At 49.8% G+C, this 27,261-nt stretch overlaps 1 protein-coding gene and 1 long non-coding RNA gene across 4 annotated transcripts in view; one reads left to right on the plus strand and one right to left on the minus strand.

The window, feature by feature from the left end:
* Positions 1–27,261, minus strand: part of LOC119171757 (uncharacterized) — a 196,131-nt gene that overhangs the window by 42,827 nt on the left and 126,043 nt on the right. The window lies entirely within an intron of this gene.
* LOC119171756 (uncharacterized) overlaps positions 1–27,261 on the plus strand; it is a 127,089-nt gene that overhangs the window by 10,208 nt on the left and 89,620 nt on the right. For 2 of the 3 annotated variants that reach the window (XR_012894844.1, XM_075892368.1), the window contains exons 2-4: positions 8,685–8,843; positions 9,383–11,706; positions 13,326–13,540. Coding sequence is in view for 2 of the 3 variants with exons in the window: in XM_075892368.1 (XP_075748483.1) it covers positions 8,695–8,843; positions 9,383–11,706; positions 13,326–13,540 (2,688 nt within the window). In the remaining variant the exon portion in view is untranslated. Of the gene's footprint in view, positions 1–7,516; positions 7,649–8,684; positions 8,844–9,382; positions 11,707–13,325; positions 13,541–27,261 lie in introns of those variants that run through there. The other variant, XM_075892370.1, reaches the window with a different exon arrangement.

A 27,261-nucleotide genomic window follows, 5' to 3' on the forward strand; every position in this document is an offset into this window, starting at 1 on the left:
GAGGTGGAGCCTGAGGGTATACGTGTAGCTACGACGCCGGCCTCGCAGATGTGCGTGCGTGCGCGCACAACAATGGCATATCTCGAACTCGCGTCGTGCTGCCGTCGCGCCACGCCTGCGCTGAGGCGCCCATCGTCCATGCGATGAACTTCTTTTATATCCGTGTACATACGACGCGGTGGCCAGCGCGCAAGCAACGCTTCTCACACGCTCGGCTTCGCGCTTCTCTCGGTTGGCGTTCCTTTATTTCCCATCGGGCTTTGTTTCTTTCGTCGCGGCCTTATCATGGTCGCCGGCGGGCGCGTTGATGGTCTACGCACGCGGCCGCTTATATGCGTGTATATATAGACGAAGGCGGGGATTTTTTTGGATGCACGTCGAGATATGTTTGTACGCAGTGGCGTCCCCCCCGTTCTCTGTGCCACGTTATCCTGGACAATGAAAAGAAGTGATATGCGGAGAAAGGGGCTGGCCGGGGCACCGCAGCATTTTATTCGCTTCATTTCATTAAAGGTCACCAAGGGATATGCCAGGAATACTATGAGAGATCAGGGTGGTCTGTGGATATTAAGCATTCGGGATGATGGCTTACTTCTTCCGTTAAAGAGGAACGGCCTCTGTAATGGGTTAAAAGAGATAGATTGTTCACGCCGTTTCATTTGTCAAGACCATGACTTGTATGAACAATAACGATATTACGTAATAGCGCATCATCATTGTGTGACGCAGCACTCGGCGTGACAACGACACCATTGCCGTTTCGGGGGTCCCTCACTTAAAGGGACACTGAAGAGAAAAAAAATTGCCCGCAGCTTCCCTCGGGGGAACACTGAGGAGGATGCGGACCATATAATTGGTTAACGGGGTGTTAAAGTGGGACTTACTTGGGTCGATGGCTAAATTGGTTAACGTGGTTGTGAAATGGGGTGTTAAATTGCGACTTACTTGGGTCGATGGCTAAATTGGTTGACGTGGTTGTAGGAGGGGGTGTTAAATGAGTGAACACGTACACACGTATGCGAAAGGGCGGCGCTGGTTGAAGGGACGTCGATTATTGTGTTTGTGGATTCGTTGGAATTCATTTCACCGCGACCTTGGACGTCGACGCGCCGTACAAACCAACCGACGAGCGGCAACTGAGCGAGTGAGCGCCGACCTTGAGTATATATACAGCACGACGGCGCATGCACTGTCAGCTGTTGAATGTTCTCGAAGCGTGACGCCACATGCGCGTCCACTGGAGAATCAGGAGAATTGTAGATGTCGAACGGGGTGTGTAGAGGAGGAAGGGTGCACAGATGGTGGAGGAGTGAAGCGCGCGCGGTGTGTAGAGGAGGAAGGGATGCACAGATGGTGGAAGAGTGGGTGACGGCGCGACGGCGCATGCGCGCGCGTCAGCTGTCGAATGTTTGAGAAGCGGTGCGGACGGCGCGGACGGCGCGGACGGCGCACTACAAGGCGCGAGTATAAGATGCTTCCGCATCTAAAAAAAAAAACGCTCTTAAGTATCAGTAGAGTACAATTTCACCATCTCGAAAACACCACTCTTACCGCTAGACGACGCTTTGTAAGCGAAAAAAAAAATGCAGCATATCTATGGAGTGAATGATGGAGAGTGGGGCGAAGAATTCGTCCGTCCATTCGTTCTTGCTTCCGTCCGTCCATGCGTCCGTCAGTGTGACCGTCCATGCGTCCATCAGCCCGTCCGTGCGTGCGTCTGTTCGTGCGTCCGTCCCTGCGTTCGTCCATGCAGCCGCCCTTACGTCCGTTCATGCGTCCATCCATACATCTGTCTATGTGTCCGTTCGTCCATCTATTCAACACTCCAAGTACCACCATCTCGCATCTTTTCATCATATATTCCCCATACAGAAGCACCGCCATCCAGCGGACATTCCAAGGACTAAACGAGAGGTGGCACACGCACACTTTCTTACGGCTTGCGCTTCGGGTCCATTTCCCACTTTTAACCACCTCGAGTTCATGGTATATACTAGTTCACTGTATTCATGGTACTGCGGCCGAACGCTCGCTAAACCTTTCGAAAACCAAGGAGGTTACGCCCAGCGAGTATGACGTAGCAAACTTTTTCAGTCACATAATGCTCAATGTACATGCCAATGGCCGCTAACGGGAAATGAGAGGCGCAGAATTCGGCTTTTACTTTCTTACGGCTTGCGCTTCGTATCTACTTCCCATTTTTAACCACCTCGAGTTCATTCATGGTATATACAAGTTCATTGTATTCATGGCACTGCGGCTCAACGCTCGCTAAACCTTTCTAAAGCTAAGGAGGTTACACCCAGCGAGTATAACGTAGCAACCCTTTCTTGTCAGATAGTGCTCAATGTACATGCCAATGGCTGCTAATGGTGACCGCAGCCTGCGCGTTAACTAAAAGCCTAATGCTACTGTCACTCATTCCCCATTAGCAGCCATTGACATGTACATTGAGCATTATTTTTTATTGTTCAACAACGCACAGAAGAAGTCTCTCACCGGCACCACCTTGGAGGTCAAAATGTTATACTTGTTACATACTACGAGGGACGAACTGGTGTCGCTATAAGAAGCTTCGCCCCTAAAACGCACGAAAAGAAAATCCGTGTGGAGACGCCACGTTGGGATTTCCACACCAAACAGCGTGACGTCATAGATCTTCAAAGCGTCTACAGGAGCATACTCGTAGCTTCTAAAGGTAAAAGTGAAGTAAATGTTCATCTGTGTGTGCCATAGGCATGAAATTTCAGAAAATTTCGTCGAGCCAATGTCGCGAAATTATGAAAAGTACATTTTGGAATTGCCGACGTCACGTGCGGATATTTCGGCACAAAGTTCGAAAATGAAACTTTAACCTCCGCATATGCTGTGGGAGTGCTCGGCACAGTACAGACGCACTAACGCCACGACCCTTTCGTCGAAGCTCCATGAGGCTCTGCGGAGCCCCGCTCTTGACGACCAAACCTGGGCGACCCATCACGCCCGTGAGATGGCGTTGAGGCAAGCCCTTGACGTCCCCTCATGGGAGGCCTAAGCCCAGCCACCCAGATCTGCTGGTTTCTTATCATAAAATGTATTCCTCCTCCTCCTCCTCCTTAACGTCGAGTTTCATCGCTAATAATGAATTTATGTTAGTGAAACGTAAGTTATTAGAGTTCTCAGAGTGCAGTTTTTTTTTTAATCCAAACCAAGTCACTGTTTCTCTTTAGTGTCCCTTTAAGGGGAACTCCGGAAAAAATTTAGTTCATTACAAGCCCTGATGGTACCATAATAGCTCATACAACTTGCTTATTTGAGTGGCCGTCGCCCCTCTATATAGGATGATCGTTCAGTGTGGGCATCACATTTCAACTGGATAACAGTTGGGAAGTGCCAAGTTTCAGCAAACTGCCGTTACAATGCAACCAAAATACAAAAAAGCCACTTTGAACTTCTCGATGCCACGTTGTCATTCGGCGCATGGATATCGCTGCGAAATTTAAAAACGAAACTTTGACGTTCATTTCTTTTCCCATTAGTAAACCTATGATAATAAAACTAATGAAAGTAAAATTTTCGAAATTTTAATTTTTCAGTAAAAACATATTCATTGATGCAGTTCAGTGTAGCTTTAGCTCAGCACAGTATGAGTGGTTTAATATCTAGTAGGAAAAAAAATGAAATGATGCATTGAGCAGAAATAATGGTCCAAAGTTACAAATAAAGTTCGACTTTCAGAGTGGCCTGTAGATTTGCGTCATAGCAAGAATGTGTGACGAGAACGTAAATATTGTTTTTACAAGGGACACTAAACAATAGCATATCGGTGCAAAAACTTCATGCCGCATCATAAATGACGCAGGAATCGCACCCGCGACAATTGCGTGATTGGCGCGCTGAGCGACTCCATATAAGCCTGTTGACACCCCGTCTAAAAGACGCTAGGAACAGCTTGTATCAGGTCGAAGGCACGTGATAAACTCCTGCTTAGAAATACTAGGTTTGATTTAACTATGTCTGTCGTCACCTCGTAGCCCTTTACGCGAATTTTTTTTTTCACATGCCCTTCACCATTGAAGAATTCGACTAGCCTCTTTTAAGCGTGTGTCGTTTCCAGGTCCTTATGGTAGGACTCATTAGTGTCATGGACAACACGCCAGAAGAGAACTTCTTGTATGCTTCAATACCTCGTGGCATAGGGGCACCTTTGCCTGATAGTGAAAGTAAAAGTCGATTGGTACCACTAATAGAACCGCTACAATCCCTTTTGGACTTGACGGCACATCACGCCTTATCGCTCTGACAAAGCTGCCTTGGAATGCGATGGAAATAATTGTTTTTCTTTCGTCCATTGTAGTATCTGGAACGCCACACCATCTACCCTGCATGCATGAAAGGCATCATTGGGCCGTTCTTTTCAGCCACTGAGCACTCGAAATTAGTCCAACAAGGAAAGTCGCAAGCCCTGCGCTTTTAGGGACGAAGGTCCTCCTACTCTAACATTGTCACGCGTCACGCTAATCGAGAGAAGATACGAGAAAGCAAAGAAGGCAGAAGAAATATATGACCATTTCTCGTCTCATTTCCGAGATGGCGTTACTATGCCGCTACTCTCCGAAGTGCCGCTACTCTCCAATTAGCTGCTGCGCGCGCTTTGCCTGAGTGCGCGGAGAATGAGTGCCTCTTTCGGTCTCCTGGATAGTTACCGTACGTGGCGGATCGTTGGTGGGGCATGGATGAAGCTGAGCGGCGGGCGCGTCGAAAACGCTTGCGCTCGTCTTTCTTGGCTCGCGTCTTGTCGGTGTTACCCGCGCACCGTCTGCATTGTCAAACGCGATCGGACGCATGGACGCATGCATAGACGGACGGACACACGGACGTATGGACGGACGGACGCGTCAACCCACTCATCATCATTCACTCCGTGGATATGGTGTAATTTTTTTCGGCGTTAAGGGTGTATTTCATTATTCGGCCCGTGATGCCATCTCAAACTCTCACGAAGCGATGGACGTTCGTGGATGAACGTTTCAGTGGAAAGACTATGTAACTGACCGGCCATTGTTTGGGCAAAATATTAAGGTTAAAGAACTGAGCATTGAACATAGTGCGGAATACCTCAAGGGGGTGTATGATACCCCATCTGTGTGTTTGCTACTCCGTCAATGTCAGTCTTTTTTTTTTTTGCGTCTCTTTTCGCTTCTTTTTGTCTTTCGCCCATAAAGGGTAGCAAATCGGACATTTGTCTTGTTCACCTTCCTGTTTTATATGCGAAGCATTTCTTAGCGAACTTCAGTGACATTGAGCGTATCTATCTATCTATCTATCTATCTATCTATCTATCTATCTATCTATCTATCTATCTATCTATCTATCTATCTATCTATCTATCTATCTATCTATCTATCTATCTATCTATCTATCTATCCGCCTACGACTTTTAGCTCTCCTGGCTGTTGGCTGTTTCGATAATGATATGGATACTAAACTTGGTTGGTATAACATGTCTGTATGAGGAACATATGTGATTAGTCATAACATGAAAATCATGGCATGTATGTCATGAATATCATGCTTTACGTTGCATGGTCCTGCAGCGCTTACGGTGGCTTCGTTGACATGACATGTTGTGAAACTGGTTTGCTATGACATGATTGCATGTCGAACACAAGCGACCGACCCTAACATAAAAGCCATGACATGCGTGTCATGTAACAACATGACTACATGCCACGCTCATGATGCGATCGCGGCCATTTCGCTAGCGTCACATATACAAAATTTGGTATTACGGTACTTGAAGGAATGACAAAGGTATGTGACTGGTGCAAACATGATAATCATAAGATGCGTGTCATGGAACAACATGACTACATGCTACGCTCATGATGCGCTGGTGGCCGTTTTGCAAGCTTCAGTTATACCAATTCGGTTTTACGGGACGTGAATGAATGACGAAGGTATGATACTGGTGCAAACATGATAAACATGATATGTGCGCCATGTAACAACATGACGACATGCTACGCTCATGATGCGATCGCAGCCATTTCGCTAGTTTCACATCTACCAAACTCGGTATTACGTGACACGAATGGATGACGTAAGTAGATGACACCTCCAAACATGATGATCACGACATGTGTGTCATGTAACAGCATGACTACATGCAACACTCGTGGTGCGCTCGCAACCGTTTCGCTAGCTTTACATATGACAAATTTTGTATTACGGGACGTCAATGGATGACGAAGGTATGTAAATGGTGCAAAAATGATAAAGATGAGACGCGTGTCATGTCCGAACATGCCTACATGCCACAGTCAAGGCGCCAATACATTCTGACGTGACGCGGTGCGCGTGCTCGCCGGCGTTGCCCCGCCAGTCGCCGGTCCTGCCACATACTCGCCGGTGCGCACCACGCTTTTTTCCTTTCACTCTCTCTCTCTCTCTCCACAACACAACGTTCGTGGAAAGCCCGGATGCCATCAGTGTATAGTAGGAGGAAGAGAATTTCGGCCAGGACAAATCTCGACGATCAGCTGAGGCTGATCATAGGGCCCCAGGACGCCGCCTAAGGCCAAGACGTCTTGGAATAGAGACACCTCTCCTGAAACATCTTCTCTAGTAATGAAGTTTGTTATATTTCTCTCTCGAAGTACGTCTCCCACCTATACTTGTTCAGCGCAATGCCGGTGACAGGAAGCTGCTGAACAATCGAGGAAAATGCATGTACAACGTGGGGTATGAACTGCGAGGAGGTCTTCTAAAACCCGTCAATACCTAATGCGATGCGAGAAGACAGAAATGAAAAAAAAAAAGAACGATGTAGAAAGCAGGGGATGGATAAAAGGCAATGGCAAACGTTCCCACACACAATAAAGCATGGTGGTTAAAAAAAAAAGGAGCAACGATGGCGCCCAAGCGGAGCAAGTGCTGAAGTTGTCTCTCTCGGGCTGAGATTTTGGAGGCGGCGAGGACAAGAAGGGGAAGTCGGTGTCCGTGCTGGTCGCACTGACGCAGCGAAGACGCCGAGCAGGGCCTCGTGGGAAAGCCTCCTCCCTGATGAACCTCGGCTGCCATTTTCGCTCTCGGCCTACAGCTTGTGTGTGCATAGCGTGCGCGGGGCGCTTCGCAGCCCGTTTTCTTTTATGGGGCGCAAAATCCACCGGCGCCAACAACGTGGGAACAGAAAGAAGAACGCGCTGGACGAAATAAGACAGGCGTCGTCCTGCTACGAGCGCTTCCTTTGTTTCGCCTTTCTCGCAAAAGCGCTGACCATTCACGACATCCGAAGGGATCCTTTCTTTGTTTTTACTCGTTTCTGAAGAGCAGCGGGCTTGGCTGAAGCTTTCACGCAGCCAGTCAGCCGAGCGCCTCGCTCGGCGTGGACGTTAACCCACATGTCAGACGCGGCGTGGCTGGCTCGCACCTGCTGTATTTGCGGGCCTCCGGCGCGCTTGGCAATAGTCGAGGCAGCGGAGGGGATGGAAAAAAAGAGGAATGTGAACTGCCGTTCAAAGTGGAGCACGTAAACTGCGTCGTTGCAGCCGGGAAAATAGTGTGGCACTGTTGTGCGCCGCGCTATAGGTGCCTCTTCATTGATCGAGAACGTGACTTCTTCGGTGGCGAACGGCTCCTCCACTCGGACGGCAGGGTTCTCGGAATGGTGAGTCTGCGGAGCCGCTGTTGTCTACGCATCTGAGCCGATGAAGTATGCTTCGTTGTCTGCGGTGTCTTCGCTCGCAGGATGAAACTTGGTGAAGTATGACCCGTTGTATACGCCGCTATAGGTGTTACGGGATCGGTTGGCGGACGTTTTCCGGGCCGTTAGTAATCTATACCGTATTGAGGAATTCGTGGGATTTCCGGTTGCTCTGTAGCTCATTGTGCCTTCTTTGTTTCGTAGTATGTTATGAGTAATCTTGTTGTTCGTCCGGTGTTCCACCAAGCAGAAGGTATCAGCATCGATATGACGATATGGTCTGTGACTGTATGTGCAAACCTATCACGTCGCATTATTTATGTAATCTTGCGCATATACCACTCGCTCGGGTTCGAAAAGTCATAGCTAGGACCACATGCTATTCTTCTGGACCAGCGTCAATGGTACCTTGCGCCAGGAAGACCTGAAAATAGGGTTCACGCAAATAATGTGTGGCGTCACTGCCCAAGCAGCTGTAGTTGGCTATTTCCGGTGCACGTAACTCAGTAATAGTGGACGAATACGATGAATGAATGAAGATGTGCAACGCATAAACTACGTCATGAAATCGTATTGGTTTCCACTATACATTTACGTGAAATATCGGCTTGATTGTGCATCTCTTACTACGAAGCTTTGTTTGATTTCTACTGTTGAACAGCTGCTAGGTGAAGAGGTGTGTGTGTCGCTGTGGTATGCTACTCAATATCTAAAGAAAACATATGCCGTTGACGTGCCTAGAGTGGTACCTACAACATTATGAAATGTGATATATCAGACAGAAAATAAAAGCTTTCGTTGGCTGTTTTGTACTGGAAGAATGCTTCGCCTATTCGAGAAATATATAAAGTTTATCACCAGAATTAAGGGTGAAGGTGCGACCCTCAATGTATCTTCCGTTAGAAAGCATTAAAGTGTGTGACCTCTTGAACGCAATGCAGTTTCAAATCTTTTTCTTTTAATCGCTTGCAGTTTACGTTGATTTATCCTTTCTTCACAGGTCCTGTAAAATGAAGTCTGTCAAGCAGTTCCTTCATTCCTTCGGAGCGAATGGAAAGAGTCCAGATAGGCTCAAGATTTCCTCGGAAGATGGCACTATTACCACTCTCGACGTGCGACCAGACATTTTGGTCTCAACCAAGAAGGATTTTCCGATCAAGTGAGCAGCTTCATTGCAAACATTTTTGGTCTGCTTGTGCACACTATCCAAGAAAAATATAGGCATGAAATTGCCTGTAATAACTGTGTGACTGGACGAAGCACCTTTGTGAACTTGTTCGGCAGCCACTTGTTTGGCACTTTGTTCGGCATTTCATGGAAACATTGACAAATATAAGCTGTAGGCGCAAGACTTATTTGTAAATTGTTTTCAAAGCCACCACACTAGCGCGACGATTAAATTTCTATGACACGTGGTGTTTCATTACCATCACACAGAGACTCAAACAGAAGAAATATAGGGTATCAAATATTTGGGAAAATGTTAAAATATACCTGTTACGAAACGCGAAGTCAGATCTGCTGCACCTCTGGGTGATTGGCTGTCATTTAACGTCTCAGTGAAAACCTATGTAAATAAATGTCGTTTGTGATTTATGCAAAGTGCTTTTGTTGCACACGTTACATTTCCCGTATGCACTTCATTTAGTTTATTCTTTATATTAAAGAAATATGAATTAGGATGTTTCATTTATGCAGAAATAGCTGCCGATCGGAAGCTCCCGACATCAGGATGGCCACTAACGCCAGTGGTAAGCCGTTTCCTGTGATATGCAACGTACGATCAACGGATCTCAAGACATCCAAGCCAGTAACAAGGAACGAACCTTCTCCACCTCGTTCTAGTGGGGTTCGCGCTTTGAGAAAATGCACTTCGAGCACCAATTCCGGTGTCGCCGCGAGTGAAAGTCAGGAAAGAACGCCCGCTCAAGCCACGAGACGCCAGCCACTCGGCCTGCGAGTGTCTTCCGTCCCTTCTAGAAAGGACGAGACATGCTCGGGTCGTTCTCTGGTTCCACCACCCGTTGTAACCGCTGTGCTTACGAAGAGGCGCGCCAACGAATCCGCAGTTGAACTGGGGAAGAGCACATCCCAGGACGGCTGCACGAAGAGCCAAACTACCTTTTCCGGTGTTAGGACGTTAAAGAGGGCCACTACCGAACGCACAGCGCTGAACGAATGTGCGACGCGGGGAGACCATAACGTAAGTGGCCTTCCGCAGCAGGACGGCCTTGCCCTGACGAGGATACCGAGGTTTACGGCTGCTCCTCCACCAGCGGTACCACCACGCGTGCAAAAGCCAGTGGCCCAAAAACCAGTTACTGTTCGACGCAGTACGAGCGACATTTCCCAGAGCGGAGGTGCTTCGAACGGCAGTGTTCACGCCAGCGAGAGACACGAAGGACAGCCTGTGTCCGGCGGTGCAGGACCATCTAAGGTTTCTCTGAAACCAGCGGCCAGTTTCACTGCTCCGAAGACAAATGATAGCGAGGTAATTGAGGCGCAGCATACGCCACCATGCGTAGAAGAGGGAGTCAGTGAGTCAAGCAGCTCGCAAGCCGAGAGAACGAGCGCGGTGGAATCGGAAGAGGCATCACCTGCCCCGGCGAAGAACACCGGAGGCAAAGGAAAGTCGAAAAGCCGTTGCCAAAGGCGCATCTGGAGCTTCAGTCTTCCGCGTTTTATGCGCTCTCATTCGTCACCCAAGCTGAACTCCGACTCCATGCCTAGTGAAGAATCGCGAAGCTCCACTCTGCCGAGACTCAAGTCGGCGGACGACACCGACCTCTCGGCAGCAGCAAAAGGAGGCGATGCGCACCTGTTCAAGATTACGTCCCTGACCTCGCTTCATGACCTGCCAGGTGACGCTGCTCCCAGGACGTGCTTCAGCCAGGGGGACCTCAACCAGGCGACGACTTCGACAAGAACTACTCAGTGTCAACGTAACGTCGTACGGCAGCAGGACGAAGGTTTTCGCTTGGTGAACGGACCTTCTCTGGACGCAAAGAAGTCGTGCTCGCTAGCCGAGAGTCACTCCAGTTCTGACAACGGAACGGACAACAGCGGGACCGAGAGACCTTACGTAATGCCTCCGAGAGCTCTCAGGAAGTACATCAAAACTAACTTCCGCAGGCTGAACATGCACGACGCGGAGGAAGCTGACACGACAAAAAAAGAAGACGATGCGGTACTAAAGATTATCGTGAAAGAGGATTCAGCACCGCAGCAGGCGTTGTCGGCGACATCCGAGAATGACGTCGAATCCCTCCCCAGTCGGTCCTCACTGTCCTCCTGTTCAGACAGTGCGAGGGCTCATCCAAACGACAATACAGAGCGAGAAAGCAATACCAAAGAACCAGAGGTATCTCTGAATGCTCTACCAAAAGTTACAGAACAGATCGTCACCGATCACGCTCGTACAGCTAGTTACACCAAAGAAAACAGTGATGATGGCTCATCGAAGGCGCATCCTTTATCACTGAGTGCTCATCGACTCTCACCGCCAATGACCTGTTTCGACGTGGACGCAGAAGTCTTCTCCGAACACGCAGACATACACCGGGCCATACCTGCAACGGTAAGGTTAATCAATTCTGCCAACGCAGCATCATCCGCATTAGATTCTTCCGGTCAAAGCGCCCCGCCCACTACTCGGGTATCGGACACGGACACGGACGGCGCTGGCTGCAAGCCTCTCGTGAGAGTGCTTTCCTCTACCGCGGGAACGGAGTGCCCGGAATCTCTTGACGTGAGTGATTGCGGCACGCAACGTCCACTCGCTGACCTTCCAGCCGTGTGCAACGGTGAAGGTGTCGGCGTTTCGGCGAAAGACGGCGCGCTTTTTTCGAATGGTGCCCCGGCCGTTCCTGAGGAACTGGACAGGCACGTGGACGGCGCCAGCTGCAGCGAAAGCCTCTCCTCGTTCGAGTCCGAGGTGGTGCTGCCCGACAAGCAGGAGAGGAAGGCGCACGGTGGCCACACCAGGAAGCTCAGGGTGCTCAACAAACCCACGTGCGGCTCGGGTGAGCATACCGTTTGCCTCCTGCTAGCAATGACCTTTCGCCACTACATGTTTTCATAGCAGCCCACGGCTGATGGGCGAGTGTAACATATTAGGGCCCATTGGGTCTCTCCAATTTAACAGATTCCTTGGTACTAAACAGAAAACGTGGTAAGCTGTTTTACTTGTCAATGTATTATGATTACCGAGACGGCGACATCGCAGAAAGATAACACGCATAACACCTCTTTGTTCGTGTTGTCTTTCTTCTTTTCTGCGTTGCTGTTCCATTGCGAAATGAGGCAACGGCATTCAAATCCGGAGATTCACTTACATTGGATGCCTTACACGGAGATTAAATGTTCTGTATTTATCAACCGTGGTCATATACCAAGGAAGTCGAAACATTGGTTTCACCTGGAACGTGTCTTGTTCATCCGACTGTCACTCCCTTAAATGTTTCAGTCGAATTATGAACGTTGGTTTTCGAGGAAAAGCTTCTACTTAGTTTAATTGTTCCTTTAATTGCTGCCTGCCGATTAGGGGTCGGTAATTTCTTACCTATTCTACTGTAACAACATGAAAAGACATTACCTGTTGGTTGATTTAGTGAAATTCGCTCTGTGGCAAAATGATAGTTGCTATTAGTGCACATATATTTGAAAACTTCAAGGGAACAACTGAAGTCTATTCAGTGCTTAGAACTGTTTTAGAAATACCTCAATGAAACGTATTGATGTGACAGTCAATTATTTCGTGCATGTTGAAGAAGCGTATTTTTTAGGCGCGACAAAACAATGTGCCTGGGAGTGGTCGTTCTGTTTGCTTCTTTTATTCTGCCGTATTTTTGCGCTAGCTCAACTTGTACTTACAAAACCATGACAATTTCGGAGAAAGAAAGAGAGAGGGGGGGGCGAGCAAGCACCTTGAGTGTCCCAAAAAGAGAGATGCCAGGATGCCTTGAACTCAAGCGCCTATAACTCAAGGCCCGTGCCCCAGGCGTAGCGGATGAGCTCAAGGCATCCTAGCATCACTTTGAGCTTTCTTTTTGGAACAATAACGATGCTTACTCTTTCTCTACCTCTCTATCTTCCAAATTCGTATGACTTCGATATTCAATTCTGAGCTTGGCTAGCTCGGAAGGGAATTGCATACGACTTGGCGAAGCCAGGATGGTGGAAGGGAGTATATATGATTCTGGACTTTTCTATTTTTATTTTAGCATGTGTACTTTTACACAAACACATAGCCCACCTCTTCTCCCCCTCCCACCCCGAAAATCTATTTCTGACTCCTTTTGAAGACCTCAAACCTCCCTCGTAAAACACGGCCAGTACAGCGTGCGCTCAGTGATAAGTCAGTCTCGCCAACCAAAGCACGAGGCATGCGGACGCGGTGTTATAGATGTGAAACGAACACAGTACCATTCGATCTTTTCCACGAGATCCCGCCTTTACAAGCAGTTCTTGATCGTGTGTGCGGCGGGCTGAACGAGTCCCGCGCAACGGGCCACAAATGAGTCGAAGAAACACATTTCGCGCTAACAGACACGCCTGCAGTCGAGCTAGGTGGTAGCTTCTCTACCGGTGGCCATTAGGGACTCGCTGGACTGTAACCTCTGTTGTGGTGTACATCGTGCAGGCGTTGCTGTGGCTCGCAGTAAGTGCGCCGGAGGGGCATCGACGGGCTCGGGCTGTTGCTGCTGCTCGGGTGCATCGGCCTGCAGCAGCGGCGGCTGTCGGTCGTCTCGAGCCGCGGCTAACAGCAGCAAGAGGCACTTGTGCGGCGAGCGTGTCCGACAGCTGGAGGACGACGTGTGGCAGGCCGAGCGAGAACTGCTGCTCCTCAAGGAAAAGGTGCGTGATCTTCGCAAATACACGCATGCACAATCACGCACACGCACCACGGCCCCCGCTAAACAGTATTCTATGTATCAACGGACGCGTCCGTGATCATTTCCTGGTTTCTCACCCCCAGCGTGTTCACTTAAGAGATTCACAGCCTTTCGTTGCGCTGCAAGCGCTATACCTCTTGCGATGTAGTGCTATAGGCATATACCATACATTGAAAGCGTGTACAGGTATACGCATCGAGCAGCTTCACTAATGTCTTTACTGCTGAAGGGTCCTGCAATACTTTAAAATGTCGAGTTGTGACGTTATATAATTATAGTTATAATATAGCTATATTTATAGTTATAATAAAATAGACTCGTATTAGCGCATGAGGCTTCTAGAATCACATGCCGACTTTTTTAGCACCCTCCAAGTACAGATAAAGTTGATTGATGGTTGATATGTAGCGTTTAACGTCCCAAATCCACCATATGACTATGAGAGACGCTGTAGTGGAGGGCTCCGGAAATTTCGATCCCCTGGGATTCTTTAACGTGCACCCAAAGTTGAGCACACGGGCCTACAGCATTTTGGCCTCCATCGAAAATGCAGCTGCCACAGCCGGGATTCAATCCCGCGACCTGCGGGTCAGCAGCCGAGTACCTTAGCCACTAGACCACCACGGCTGGGCTACAAACGAAGCTACAGGTATTTGTCAGCTAAGGCTGCACTGCAGTCTTGCTGGTTTTTTATAGGATCCAATGTATAGCGCATCTAGGACAGTTGAGAGCAAAGACACACGCTGTGTGTGTGTTTTGTGTATCTCGATCTGTTACGTCCTACACTCTTAGAAGAAAGGTAACAGCACTTGCTAACTTTGGGGTAGTAACGCTTTGTCACATATGTTACAACCCTGGTAGTAAGCGCAGTTTGTAACGGCGAGGGTGGTAACAGTTCCCACCTTTTCTGTTACTACCAGCATTTAGTAACTCTTACTACCCTAGCCGTTACCACCAATGGGTAGTAACTTGTAAAGATTTCAAGAAAAAAAGTTGCAACTGATACTACTCTGTTCATTTATCTTGGCATAGTTTTTCTTCATTGCTAATGTTGGTCAATCGATGTCTCATTACTACACAGTTTCGGGTAGTCTTGCGTGGTGTGCTATGAACGCGAAGAATACACAAACCTGTTTAGAAAAAAATTATTTACAGAGTGTACAGAACACAAAGGCTTCATACCATTCCGGTAACAGGGCACATACACTTCGGCACATCTATGTATCCCGACCAACATCACTACGTTACAGTGAAGACATTTGCTTTAATATACATGACAATGTTGGCATACATGTACACAAGAACTCAATGTGATATCATGATACAATGGTATAACGATACAATAGATGCAATGAAACACGATTTGTAACAAATGAAATTATATATAACAACTCAACGGGGGCTGCTTAGCACCAAGTTGGTTGAAAAATGAGTTGTATCCTTTCGTGTTCCACCTTAACGAAAGGGCACGACCAATGCCGCAGAAACTCGTGCTCCCCGAGGAAGAAAAGCTCCTCAGAGAGGAACGCGAGGATTTCTCGTCTCATTCTCTCCAGTATCCGCCACAAAACACGCCGGCGGCAACTGGAAGCTACGGCCTCACATCGGTTTCTCCAAAGGCTTAACAGCCCCGCAACTATTAACAGAGCGAAGAAGCGGCCACGCGGAAATCGGCCGTTGGACACGAAAGTTAGCACACCCTGTCCCCGAAAACCAGCATTAACGGCATGCCAAAAAAGGCGGGAAACCACACATTCAATCGTCGCATGTCGATTGGTCTCTACCATGATGCAGTTGGGGCAAGTGGAAGTGCGAACCACCTGCCATCGCTGCAACCGATCTCGCGTGGGGAGCAAGCCCCAGCCCAACCTCCAGACTTCTGACTGACGTTTCGGCTGGTGGACCAGCCTTTGTCAAAGGCTTGTCCACCAGCCGAAACGTCTCTGACTGCCCTGGCAACACTGCGCAAGTTATTGGTTTCCAAGCGTGGTTCCTTAAAGATTGACGATGCTGGGCCACCAAGGGCCGTAGAAGGGCGGCCATTGTGTCCACCATTTTAGAATCGGCCACCTCTATCTCTGGGCACGCAGCTTCCAAACGTCGGTAAAATGCCAGAAGCGCTCGATACAAAGATGGTAGTTCAGTTGAATGGGGACCTTGGTTAATTTGGCTATCCGGCATGAAGACACGTAGTGATGGCCCCAGATGGTAGCGAGCCAGTGTCTGAGCGGGCGTGCCATCATTGCTTAGTATTCGCAATAGAGTGCGGAGGTACAATGTAGAAGCCGTGACGGAAACGTCCGGGAATGCAAAACCGCCTTGATCTCGCGGTTGAGCAAACGCTGGACGAGATAATTCTGTGCCACCAGACGAAAAAAATGAACTCATGCAGCTTTGCTCTTTCCTGCAGACGTGGTGCAGTGGTTTAACAGAATGGCAAATGTACCAAAATTTTCCTAGGTACACCGTTTGAGTTAAGTATCGGTGTTCCAAGAGTAGGAATTTGAAGTACCTGGCTGCTTTGATATCACTTAGAAGAGTTTGTACAACGGTTGACCGGATGCTATCCTGTACACCAAATGCATTGAAAGTAACTCCGAGTATTGCAATCTCAGGATACCCCTACAAAGGCGACGTGATGTTGATACGACCGCTGGGGTTGCCAATGAAAAAACACTGGCTTTGAGAAAAGTTTAACCTTGCACCGAAGATAATGCCGAAATCATGGAAAGTATGAAGAGCATGCTGCTGGGACTGTTCATTATGTACATATAGAGTATTGTCATCGGCATATGCAGTCACCTTTACTTGAGTGTTACCGGGTAGAGGTAAGCCACGAATCTGCGAGTGACGTACAACGGCCCTTAAGAAGGATTCTAATGCAAGGATAAATAACACTGGGGAGAGGGGACACCCTTGACGGACCCAACACTGACTCAAAATGCGTGACTCTCACGGGAATCTAAGTAAACGGGTAAGTTAGTGTACATTGTGTGGATGAGGTCAATGAACTTATCCGGGAATCCGAATGCATGTAAATTTAGTATGTAGTCATGTTCAATGAAATCAAAAGCTTTCTCCTGATTTAGGAAAACCAACAGTCCTTGCGCACATCGGCTAGTGGTGTATTGAATGATGTCACGCGTTAACCACGTATGGGTGTGCATTTCTCGGCCCGGAACAGAACAGATCTGGTGGGGCACGATTATTGTCGCAAGAGATGGACTGATTCGGCGCACCAAAATGTTGGCCAACAGCTTGTAATCTACATTTAGCAGGGTAATAGGGTGTCAATCTTAAGGTCGAGTGGACATTGGGTCTTTCTTGGGAACTAGTGTTATACGGCCTTTGTGGAAAGAGGTTGTAAGGGTAATATCTTGGAAACACTTGCGAATGACGCGTGACATAGTTGGACCAATGATAGGCCAGAACTGTACATAAAACTCTGCAGGGAGTCCGTCAGGCCCTGGGGCCGATCCCTTTTTCATTGCGTCTAATGCGCCCTTTATTCCGTCATCGGATGGCGGTGACAGCAGAACGTCATGTGACATGTTGGAAGCATGAGGTAAATCTTTTAGCAGTGGATGCGAAGAAACGGATCCTGGGTAACATACATTAGCAACAGATTGAGCCATTGGCTGAAAGTGTTGAGTGAATGCCTGAAAGTCGTGCGTACCCGCAGCAGCTGGCGCGGGAGAGTTCAGCGAGTGGCTAGGCGAGCCTGGTGGAAGAAGCAGAGCTCTGCGTGCATACTTTAGCACCTCAGGGTGCGCACACGGCGCACGTCTACAGCACCAAGCTGCAGCTGAGAGCGAAGAAGCGCGCATAATACGTTGGTACCATTCAACGAGCTCCTCTTGCCATGCCTATGCCTGCATTACAGGAGAATGACTGGGATTACGGTTGGCAATGTGTATTTTCTTGATTAACAATGACGCATCTTTGGACCTACGGGTGCGAAGTCCTCTACCCGACGCACTGCAATGATGGCGCCACTGTTCTTTGAGGCGATCCCAATCAGCTATATCCGCCCCAATGAGCGATGCGCGGAACGCTCGGGACAATTTTAAGTGTGAATACACTTTATAAGCGACCCCAAACCATCCACCGCCGTCGGCGGCGTCCGCAGTCTTCTCTCTATCTTTAAAAGAAAGAGGACTTGGCGGGCCGCAGCGCGACGCTCTACCGAATAAGCCACGGACGCGACGCTGATATCGGTGTCAGTAAAGGTTGGTGCACACCGGCGACTAGCAGCGGTCGCGCGACCATTCGCGACTGGCGACCAAAAAGCGACTGATGTTCACACCGACAGAGGCTGCATGCGAGCGACCGGAAGTCGCAAAACCGGAGAGTCACGTCCGGATCTCGTTATGAGCGAGAACTCCTGAGACCGGCGCGATCAGCTGATCGCCGCCAGCTGAGTCCGTTCTCGCACAGCGTTCCCAACAGCGTCAAGTTCGATTCAAGCGAAGAACAAGACAATTTCAAGGTGCTGATGCACTGTGCCATGGTGTCAGCGCTGGCATCACAGATGCCTCCAAAGAAAAAAAAAAGCCGGTAGTGGATGTGACCATCCTTTCGATCGCGGGAGTTGACCGGCCATGCAAGCCGCCTGCCTTCAGAGCTGCGCTGACACGACGAGGAGTATTTCCGAGAGTCGTACGTATTCAGAAACCATCCTTGAATTTCCCTTGACTTGCCACAGCCTACAATGCAGCACAAATGCGTCTCGAACGTGGAGTCTTAAGTCGTTGCCAAGGCCTGAAGTACAAACGCGTTCCAAACACGCTGCGTTGAATGCGCTGACAAGTCAAGTTCAAGACAAAAAAAAGTTTCCGAATACGGGGAAAAGACAGTGCACAATTTATTTTCTCTTTACTTTGACGGTGTTTAGCTTCTTGCGAATGCCACCACGTAAATTCGACACTTTGCTCGAGTTGCTGCGGCCCGCCATCTCCAAGCCAAGTATTCCGTGGTGGCCATGGTGCCACAAACCCAGAGGAACGCACTCGTTTGTATCTGGCGGCAGGAAGCCAGCGCAATGAAAAAAAAAATTGAGCATCGCTGATTGGTTAAGCAGCTTTGCGACTGCAGTCGCGCGACTGAAAAATCGGTCAAGAAGCGACTGGCCAACGCAGTCGCTTTGCGACCGTTTGCGACCGTTCGCGACTGGTTGCGACCAGTCGCAAATGGTCGCGCGACCGCTGCTAGTCGCCGGTGTGCACCAGCCTTAACGCGCCTTATACCCCCTCCCCCTTCGCTGGCTCCTCCGCTCTCCTCGCTCGCTGCAGCTGCGCGCGCACCCCTCTCTCTCGCGCGCCCTCCTTCTCTCTCAGTCTCCCGTCGAGAGCGGGTCGTGAGGGGGAGTAAAGTTAAAATCCGTTGGCATTCGCCAGTGAGTTAACGTAAACTCCCCCGTGTGATCAAATTGCGATTCCCAGGAACCATTACACCATAAAGATACCATAGTGTGATTAATAAATATAATAGTGCGAATTAATAAATACCCTTCATAGCATCACCCCGTGCATTCGCACTTAACCATGTTCACCCTCGGGGAAATGCTTGGGAGTCTTTTCCGTAGACTGAGAGTCTTGGAGGACGCGGCAATCGACACGCCATGGTCTGTGAATCGTTGCAACGCCGACTAAATTTCAACGCCGAAAGGCTGCCGCAGTGACGTCTGAGGGTGGGGGCGCAGTTACGCCGCGAACGCGGCGGAAAACCTGTGTTTCGCTCACGTTTTAGGAGAACGAACGCTCCCACTCTCGCAGCTGCTGCGGCTAGATTGGGCCGAATAAAAGATGTGAAAAAAAAGTCTTACTGAGCATGCTCAGTTGGGCAACTGGACCCCCACCTCTGACGTCACTGCGGCAGCCTTTCGGCCTTGAAATTTAGTCGGCGTTGATCGTTGGCGTCCCCGCTGGCAGGCGGAGAGAGAACATAACCGGGCGATGGTCGCTAATGTACACTGGTGTCGGTGGCGATGACATCACCCCGGTGTCGTGAACGTACGTAATGAGACCAGGGGATGCATACACGCGATCGATTCGGCTGCTCGACGCTGCTCGACGCCAAGTATAGGCATAATTGCTGCCATGCACACTTTCCTGAATGTCACTCAATGCCAACTGTTGCACCAGACGTTCGAGTTCTCTGGCATTCCAGTTTGACCGGCCACGACCCGGACCTCGAACGTCTACGTGTGAGTCTGGATTGGATAAACTTTTATTTGGTCCTCCAAAACACAGATCACTGTGTTGCGGGCAGCTCCCACGTGGGGACTGAGATGCCAAGCTCCTCAGCCGCCTCGCGGGCTTGTGTGAGTCTAAGACACAATTGAAATCCCCTAAAAGTACCACATGTCGGGAATTTAAAAGGAACGCATCAAGAGATTGGAAGAACGCATTAGAGTTCACGGGTGCCACTGGGGCATACACGCCAACAAACCTTATTCTTAACGAAAAAAAAAGGTGCAGTCGAACGCCGGCACGCGTCCGAAGGCATCGAAGGAAACATGATGGTCATGTAAATGATGTCGATTAAAAATAATGACTCCGACGCCAGTCAAACGCGTGCTGGCGTACGAAAAGAAACAATAAATATTGAACGCACGCTTGAAAGCGAGTACATCAGAAAGCTTGAAAAATTTTGTTTCTTGCACGAACAGCCAATCACAGTGCACTGAACGCGCGAGAGCCAATACCTCAGCCTGTTTTTGTGGATTGCGGAAACCTTGAACGTTAAAAGTAATAACTTTTAGAGCAAGAGCCATGGGAAAAATTAAAACGTAATATAGGATCACGCAAATGCAAGGGTACCTTTAGCAGGCGCGGGAGCCGGTGCCTCGCGAGTGGCTGGAGGCTCGGCGATCCACCGGAGGCTCGGGGCTTCCGGGATCGCGTCGAAGTCCGCAGGGGACTGCTGTCTCTGGTGGGGGCTTCTAAGTCACGAGTAGTTATCCGGTGGCGTTTGGCATCCGGGTTCTTGAGCGAGGATGGTACAAAGGCGGCTGCACTGTCCTGGCTTATGTCATTGGGGCTGGTGTCTTCGTCAATTTGTAGGGGCGCCTCACTCGTGATGCTGTTGGAGTTCTCGTAGATACAGGCGTCGTCGTCTTATGATGTAGACTCCTCGATGACACCTGAACTTCTTGTCGACTGAGCAGCCACGCGAAGAGCGTCAGATGCAATATTTCCATCCGAGACGCCTTCCTCACGAGGCGCCTCGTCTGACGAGGGCTTGGCCTGCGATTCCGCAGAAATGGCCACAGGACGCGGGGAACTTGAGTTTTCAGTACCTGGAGGAATTACCAGGTCCGGAATCATTGGGGACGCAGTGGGCATCTGGTGCAGCGTCGCCATTGGCGCACCTTTGTCGTGGTTGGTTACCGTGGCTCGCATTGACGAATCGTCGCACCTGTTCTTAGACGGCGTTCCTGGTTGAAGTGGAGGGAAATACTTGGACGCTGCCTCGGAATACGGTGGCCTGATGGTGGAGGCGACGGTGGCATGCGGGTCCCCACAACGGCGACACGGCAGCGAGCAGCCTTTCCTGTTGTGGCCATAAACGCCGCACCTTCCACAAAACGGAGCTGTGCAGTTCATACAAAAGTGCCCACTGCCTCCACATTGACGGCACACTCGCTGGATGCCCTTATAGTCACAGGTCACTCGATGGCCCACGACCTTGAGGTAGTTGGGCACCGGTGACGAAGCCTTCATTTCCATGCGAACGCATCGCATCCAAGTGGTCACGATTGGGCGCGATCTCATGAGTCTTCTGGTGATGTGCAGCGCCTTCCCGTAGGGGAACAGTGCTTGTGCGAGGACTTCGCTGGGTACATGGCACGGCAGGAACAGGACGGACACTTGGCGTCCCAAGGGTACGATGGCGACGCGCTCTCCTCGGAAGATAAGGTGTGACGCGTCCACGTTTTGGGCCAGTGCGGCGTCACTGAAGACGGTAACTTGTAGTTCCGGCCTCCAAAGTGGTGAACACTGTAGACTTCTTCGATTCCTGCTATTGAAGACGTCGCGTCAACGACGTCTTCGGGACTAGTCCCCTCAGGGACGACGACATCGAAGACTAATGCCTTCTTCGGTGGCTGGCTTGCCATTATGGGCACCCACCAGCCTAAGGGTGCCCTGAAACGTGCGGCCCGCCGAATATGATAATGGGGGGGGGGGGGGGGTAGAAAAAAAATTGGCCGCATATTCACGGAGTGAATGATGGAGAGTGGGGCGAAGCATTCGTCCGTCCATTCGTTCTTGCTTCCGTCCATCCATGCGTCCGTCTGTGTGACCGTCCATGCGTCCATTCGCCCGTCCGTGCATGCGTCTGTTCGTGCGTCCGTCCCTGCGTTCGTCCCTGCGTTCGTCCCTGCGTTCGTCCATCCATCCGTTCATGAGTCCATCCATGCATCTGTCTGTGTGTCCGTTCGTCCTTCTATTCAACACTCCAATTACCACCATCTCGCATCTTTTCATCATATATTCCCCATATAGAAGTACTGCCATCCAGCGGACATTCCAAGGACTAAATGAGAGGTGGCACACGCACACCTTCTTACGGCTTGCGCTTCGGGTCTACTTCCCACCTTTAAACACCTCGAGTTCATGGTGTATACTAGTTCACTGTATTCATGGCACTGCGGCCCAACGCTCACTAAACCTTTCTAAAACCAAGGAGGTTACGCCCAGCAAGTATAACGTAGCAACCTTTTCCAAAGAGCAGGTTCTGCTTGTCTGGGCTCCAGCTCACCAAAGACTTAGAGGGAACGAGGAGGCTCATTCGGTCGCCCGAGGTCTCACCTACCGGTCGACCCCTGGAACCTCCCAAGTTACCGAACAAAGAAGCGAGTATATGCGCACATACCATGAAATCGTCGCACACTACAGGCTAAATCGGCAAGTATACCCGAGAGCGGACAACTCACTAAGTAAGAAAAACGAGGTTTTGTGGCGAAAGTTACAGACCGGGGTTTTTCCAAACCCCGCACTTTACAGCAAGTGGCACCCCGCAGTTTTCCAGTCCCAGTGTAAATTTTGTGATGAGGTAGCGAATTTGGTCCACATGGTGTGGATATATCGAAGCCAAAACGATGGTTCTCACACTGAAGAATCCTGGGAGGCCCTGCTCTGCAGCCCAGATCCCAACGTCCAGTGTGACATCATCAGTCAAGCCCTTGCTGCTGCCGCGTCCCAAGGGATTCCGGCCGACAGCTAGGGGCGACGGGCCATGCCTGAACAATTGACTGACTTTTTAATAAAGTTTTTTCTCTCTCTCTCTCTTGAACATTTAAAGAAATGATTTTCAGGGTGTCAGCCATATTGAAATGAATGTGGGTGACTGACCTGGTCGTGTTTTTCGATTCGGTACTCCGGGGATCTGTCCGGGGGAACTGGAGTACATACACTACACAGCACAATTCGACCCTCTAGTAGAGGGTCGAGGTTTCTTCGGTTGCTGGGACTCGCAGCGACTATCTTGGGTGCCGTCCGAGTTGGTTCCAGACTTGTGAGCACGCTTGACCTTTCGCGGGACTTGCATTTCCACGTCACATCCGTCTAGACTAGAAGAGAGACTGATGCTACTGTCGACTTCGAGGCTGAAGCTGCTGTCTGACGAATCAGGTGGTGATAGGGCTGTAGCATTAACGTTGTCGCTGCCTCCAACGACCTTGACCACGGATTGCTTGTCGAGACGCGTCAGTAAAGAACTCCCATGGCGTCTTGCTACTTGTTCAAGGAAGTCACGAGCCTGACTTTTGGAATGAGCCAATGGGCTTTGCTCATTCAGTTTCAATTCTGCTTTTGGCGAGACACTAGCGTCCGTAGATCTCGCAACGCTGGCGTCTACTGAGCACTCAGCTACTAGGTTTAACGATGAGTCCGGTGCCTCGGTGCCTACCAGCGTTTCCTTCTCGGCTTGGGCCGACGTCGTACATGGCACGGCATGTTTGCCTGGGACAGACGCGAGGTCAACCGCGGTGGCTGTTCTTATCGCTGAGATTGGCAAACGTGGTGCACTCGCGTTGGCCAAGCTGCACACTTCTTCGTCGTTTATTGTAGCTCTTAGAATCAGATTCTGGCATTCTTCTAGTACAGCTCCAGGTTCTCGTTCATCTGTTGCCATTGGTGACATGGACGGTAGGGCAGGAAAGGTCCCCGCAGTAGCATCAGAATATGAACGACGCACAGGGCAGACGGTGGTAGGGTGGTTATCTCCACAACGTCGGGAGGGGCGGTCGCAACCTTCGCTTTTGTGTCCGTGCACACCACAGCGACCATGGAATGGTGCTGTGCACTGTGCTCGATAATGACCACTAGAGCCACACCGACGACAAACACGTTGCAGACCGCGGTAGTCGAAGGTGACTCGATGACCAGAAACGCGAAGATAGTTGGGGACGCGATTTGTGGGACTCATTTCCATCCGGACAAAGCGTGTGCCTGTGAGAACTCCGCGTCTTGCGCTCATGAAGCCAGCGGTCACAGTCAATACCTTGCCGTATGGGGACAAAGTCTGTACGAGTACCTCGTTAGAGACGAAGGCTGGTAAAAACAGGCAGGCGACGTTAGTTACCTGCGGGCCGACGGGAACGACAGGAATACGCTCGCCACCGATGGTTAGGTAGCCAGCGTCGACGATGAGAGTCATGGAAGCCATGCTCTTGACAGTTACTTGGAAGTTCATGCCTCCCATGTGCTGAACGCAGTGTACCTCTGAGAGGCCAACTATTGAGGCCGTCGCGTCGACGACGGTCTCCGGACTAGTCCCCACAGGGACAACAACGTCGAAGGCCTGCGCCTTCGAAGGCGTCCACGACGTCGATGGCGCCATGGCTTGATGAGGAGGGCGTCCCTGACATGGAACACGCAGGGACGTCAACAGGATCTCTTTGTCTTCGTCCTTGGGGAGAACTGCCCACTAGTTTTTAATGAGTGCTTTAGATATCAGATGTTTAGAAAACATTTATTTGCAGCATGTACAGAACACAAAGGCTTCATACCATTCCAGTAACAGGGCACATACAGATATCAGATTGAGAAAAGTTTTATTTACTTAAACATGAGACAATTACATCCCTACTGGTCAATAGCATTGCGCATACAAAAGTAGATCTAATTACAATTCAACACATACTACCTGACAAAACATGCTTATCTCCTATAACACTCGAGCTCGTACAACAGACACGCTTTCCGTGAAACTTAACAATGATAGCTTGTGCCAAAGAGAAAAAAAGAAAAAGGAAGAAAACACACAAAAAAGGAAAAGGAACCCACAAACAACACCGACATGGTAATCTCTTAACATATTTCACAGTCGTGGAATCTGACAGAGAGCTTGACCTTGTCTCCTGTCACTCCCAAAAAAGGGCAAGACCAGTGTCTCAAGAATTCTATTTCCCCGTGAGCTGCTAGTTGAGCCTCAAGAAAGCACACAAGTGTCTCTCGATACTGAGATAACACTCTCGAAACTGAGATAACAGCGGCCACTGTAGCCGGAGGCGTTGCCGTCAGACGGCCACCCTGTAGCGATTACGCCAGAGAACAAACTCGCCAGTGGCGATCACTAATCGGCCAAACCTACCCCGGGGGCAACGGCCTCTCGTGTAATATTGAGCGACGCGCAGGCCGGGCATGGTCCTGTGAATTAGCTGCCAAAAAGTTCTTGCCACCACACAGGCTGAGACCGCGTGCGTCGCGGTTTCCGTGTTTCTGCAGTTGGGGCACTTGGCGGACTGCACCACCCCCCAACGCTGTAGTCGTTCTAGCGGATATCAGATATTTCCTAAGAGAATCTCTATATTTATAGGCTGCAGTAAGGAGTACACGTGTGGTAAAGATAGCCCCTACTTTTCAGGTGCATGTCTGGCACAAGGAAGCACTTGTATTTCTAGAAGAATTATAGCGAAAGTGAATATGCAGCACTATATCGTACTGTTGAATACGTGTGTTTGGGGACGTAGCACAAGGCTTTTGACCAGCCTCACTTAACAAAAATACATGTCATATTTATTTATTGTAAATGTCCCACAAAAACGCATTATTTTCATTGGCCGAAACAAGGGGGGGGGGGGGAGTGGTTTGTTGTAAGAAGGAAAAGAAAAGAAAGGCGAGCCCCGTAACTGTCTGCTTCAGGGAGCGACACCTCAACAGTAGCTCACAAGGGATGGGGGTGAGGAGGAGGAGGAAAAACCTTTATTGATGCTGGCTGTGCCGGATAGCCCTTATCCCCACCGGGCTGGTTGACATCCCTAGTCCGGGACGTCATTAGTCGAGGCCGCCACCCTTTCCCGCTGGACTAGAGTTCACTGTTCCTCTAGTGTGGAGCTTTTGAGTAGGGTCGTCTCCCAGTCCTCTTTGGTGGGGTTGAGAAAGGAGGTTAATTTTGGGTTCATTTGGCAGGCCCAGACCATATGGTAAGTGTTGGCCACTTCCCAACAGTACTGGCACTGCCCACTTATTTTTGGGTCGTAATATTTGAGTATGGCTGGACAGAGCAGCGTATTTGTCTGTAGGCGCCGCAGGATGCGCTCCTCCGTTTTCGAGAGTCCCTTCGCTGGTGCCGGATACAAGCGGCGTTGCTCAATGTAGTAGTCTTTGATTTCTCGAAACCGTGTTAAAGGTGTGGGACGTCCAGGTCTATCAGGGGAACGGGGAGTTTCCCGGGAAGTAAGCACGCGGGCCGCTGCATGTGCAGCCTCGTTACCCTGTAGACCCTGATGTCCCGGAGTCCATATAAGACGTTTTGGGGTAGGATCGCGGTTCCTGATGCTGAATTTTAAAAGTCTATTAGCGAATGGAGAGATTTCTCCTGCAAGATAGCTCTCGCAGGCATTTCGAGAGTCTGTAACTATTTGTTTTGAGTTTGGATGGGATACTGCGAGTGCAACTGCCACCTCCTCCGCCTTACTTGAGCTTGTGGCTTTGAAAGTGAGGCCGTCCACCTGTGTTCCTTGATGTATTACCGCCGCCGTGTAGTATCCTCTAGTTGACGGCCCGGCCACATCGACGTAATAGACCCCATTACGGGAGCCAAGCCGTTGTTCAAGTGCCTCAGCGCGCGCTTGCCTTCTACCCTGGTGCGCCTCCCTGGTCATATTGCGGGGAAGCGGGGGCACCCAGAGTTTTGTTCTCCAAAGCTCAGTAATACGCTCCGCGTTTTCGATTTTGCATTCGTGCCGGATCAAGAGGTGGTTCAGTAGGCGCCGCCCGGGGGGCGTCTGCGTAAGACGCGTATATTGATTTGTGAGGTGGGCTTCTTGGAGCTCTTCTATAGAGTTAAAGATTCCCAAGGCAGAGAGTTTCTGATTTGAAGTGCTGATGGGTAAATAAAGTGCGCGCTTAATTACTTTCTCAAGAATAGCATCGACTCTGTTCTCTTTGTGTCTAGTCATTCGTAGGTACGGCATTGAATATAGAATCCTGCTAGTTACAAAAGCATTGGCGAGCCGAATCGCGTCCCTTCCTCGTAGCCCCCCGCGCTTGTTTGACACTCGGCGGATCATCTGCCCTACCTGTTCTCCAATTTTCCGTAGCTTGTCTAGCGTGGTGCTGTTTTTTGTTCTGTTGTGAATCAGAAGGCCAAGGATTCGTAGTTCTGAAACCTCTCGTATGGTTGATCCTGATACCATCAAGTTTAGGGTCGTCCTATCTTTAATGTTTTCTCTGA

The sequence above is a fragment of the Rhipicephalus microplus genome, chromosome 4, assembly GCF_043290135.1.
Source record: "Rhipicephalus microplus isolate Deutch F79 chromosome 4, USDA_Rmic, whole genome shotgun sequence".
NCBI classification, from domain to species: domain Eukaryota; kingdom Metazoa; phylum Arthropoda; class Arachnida; order Ixodida; family Ixodidae; genus Rhipicephalus; species Rhipicephalus microplus.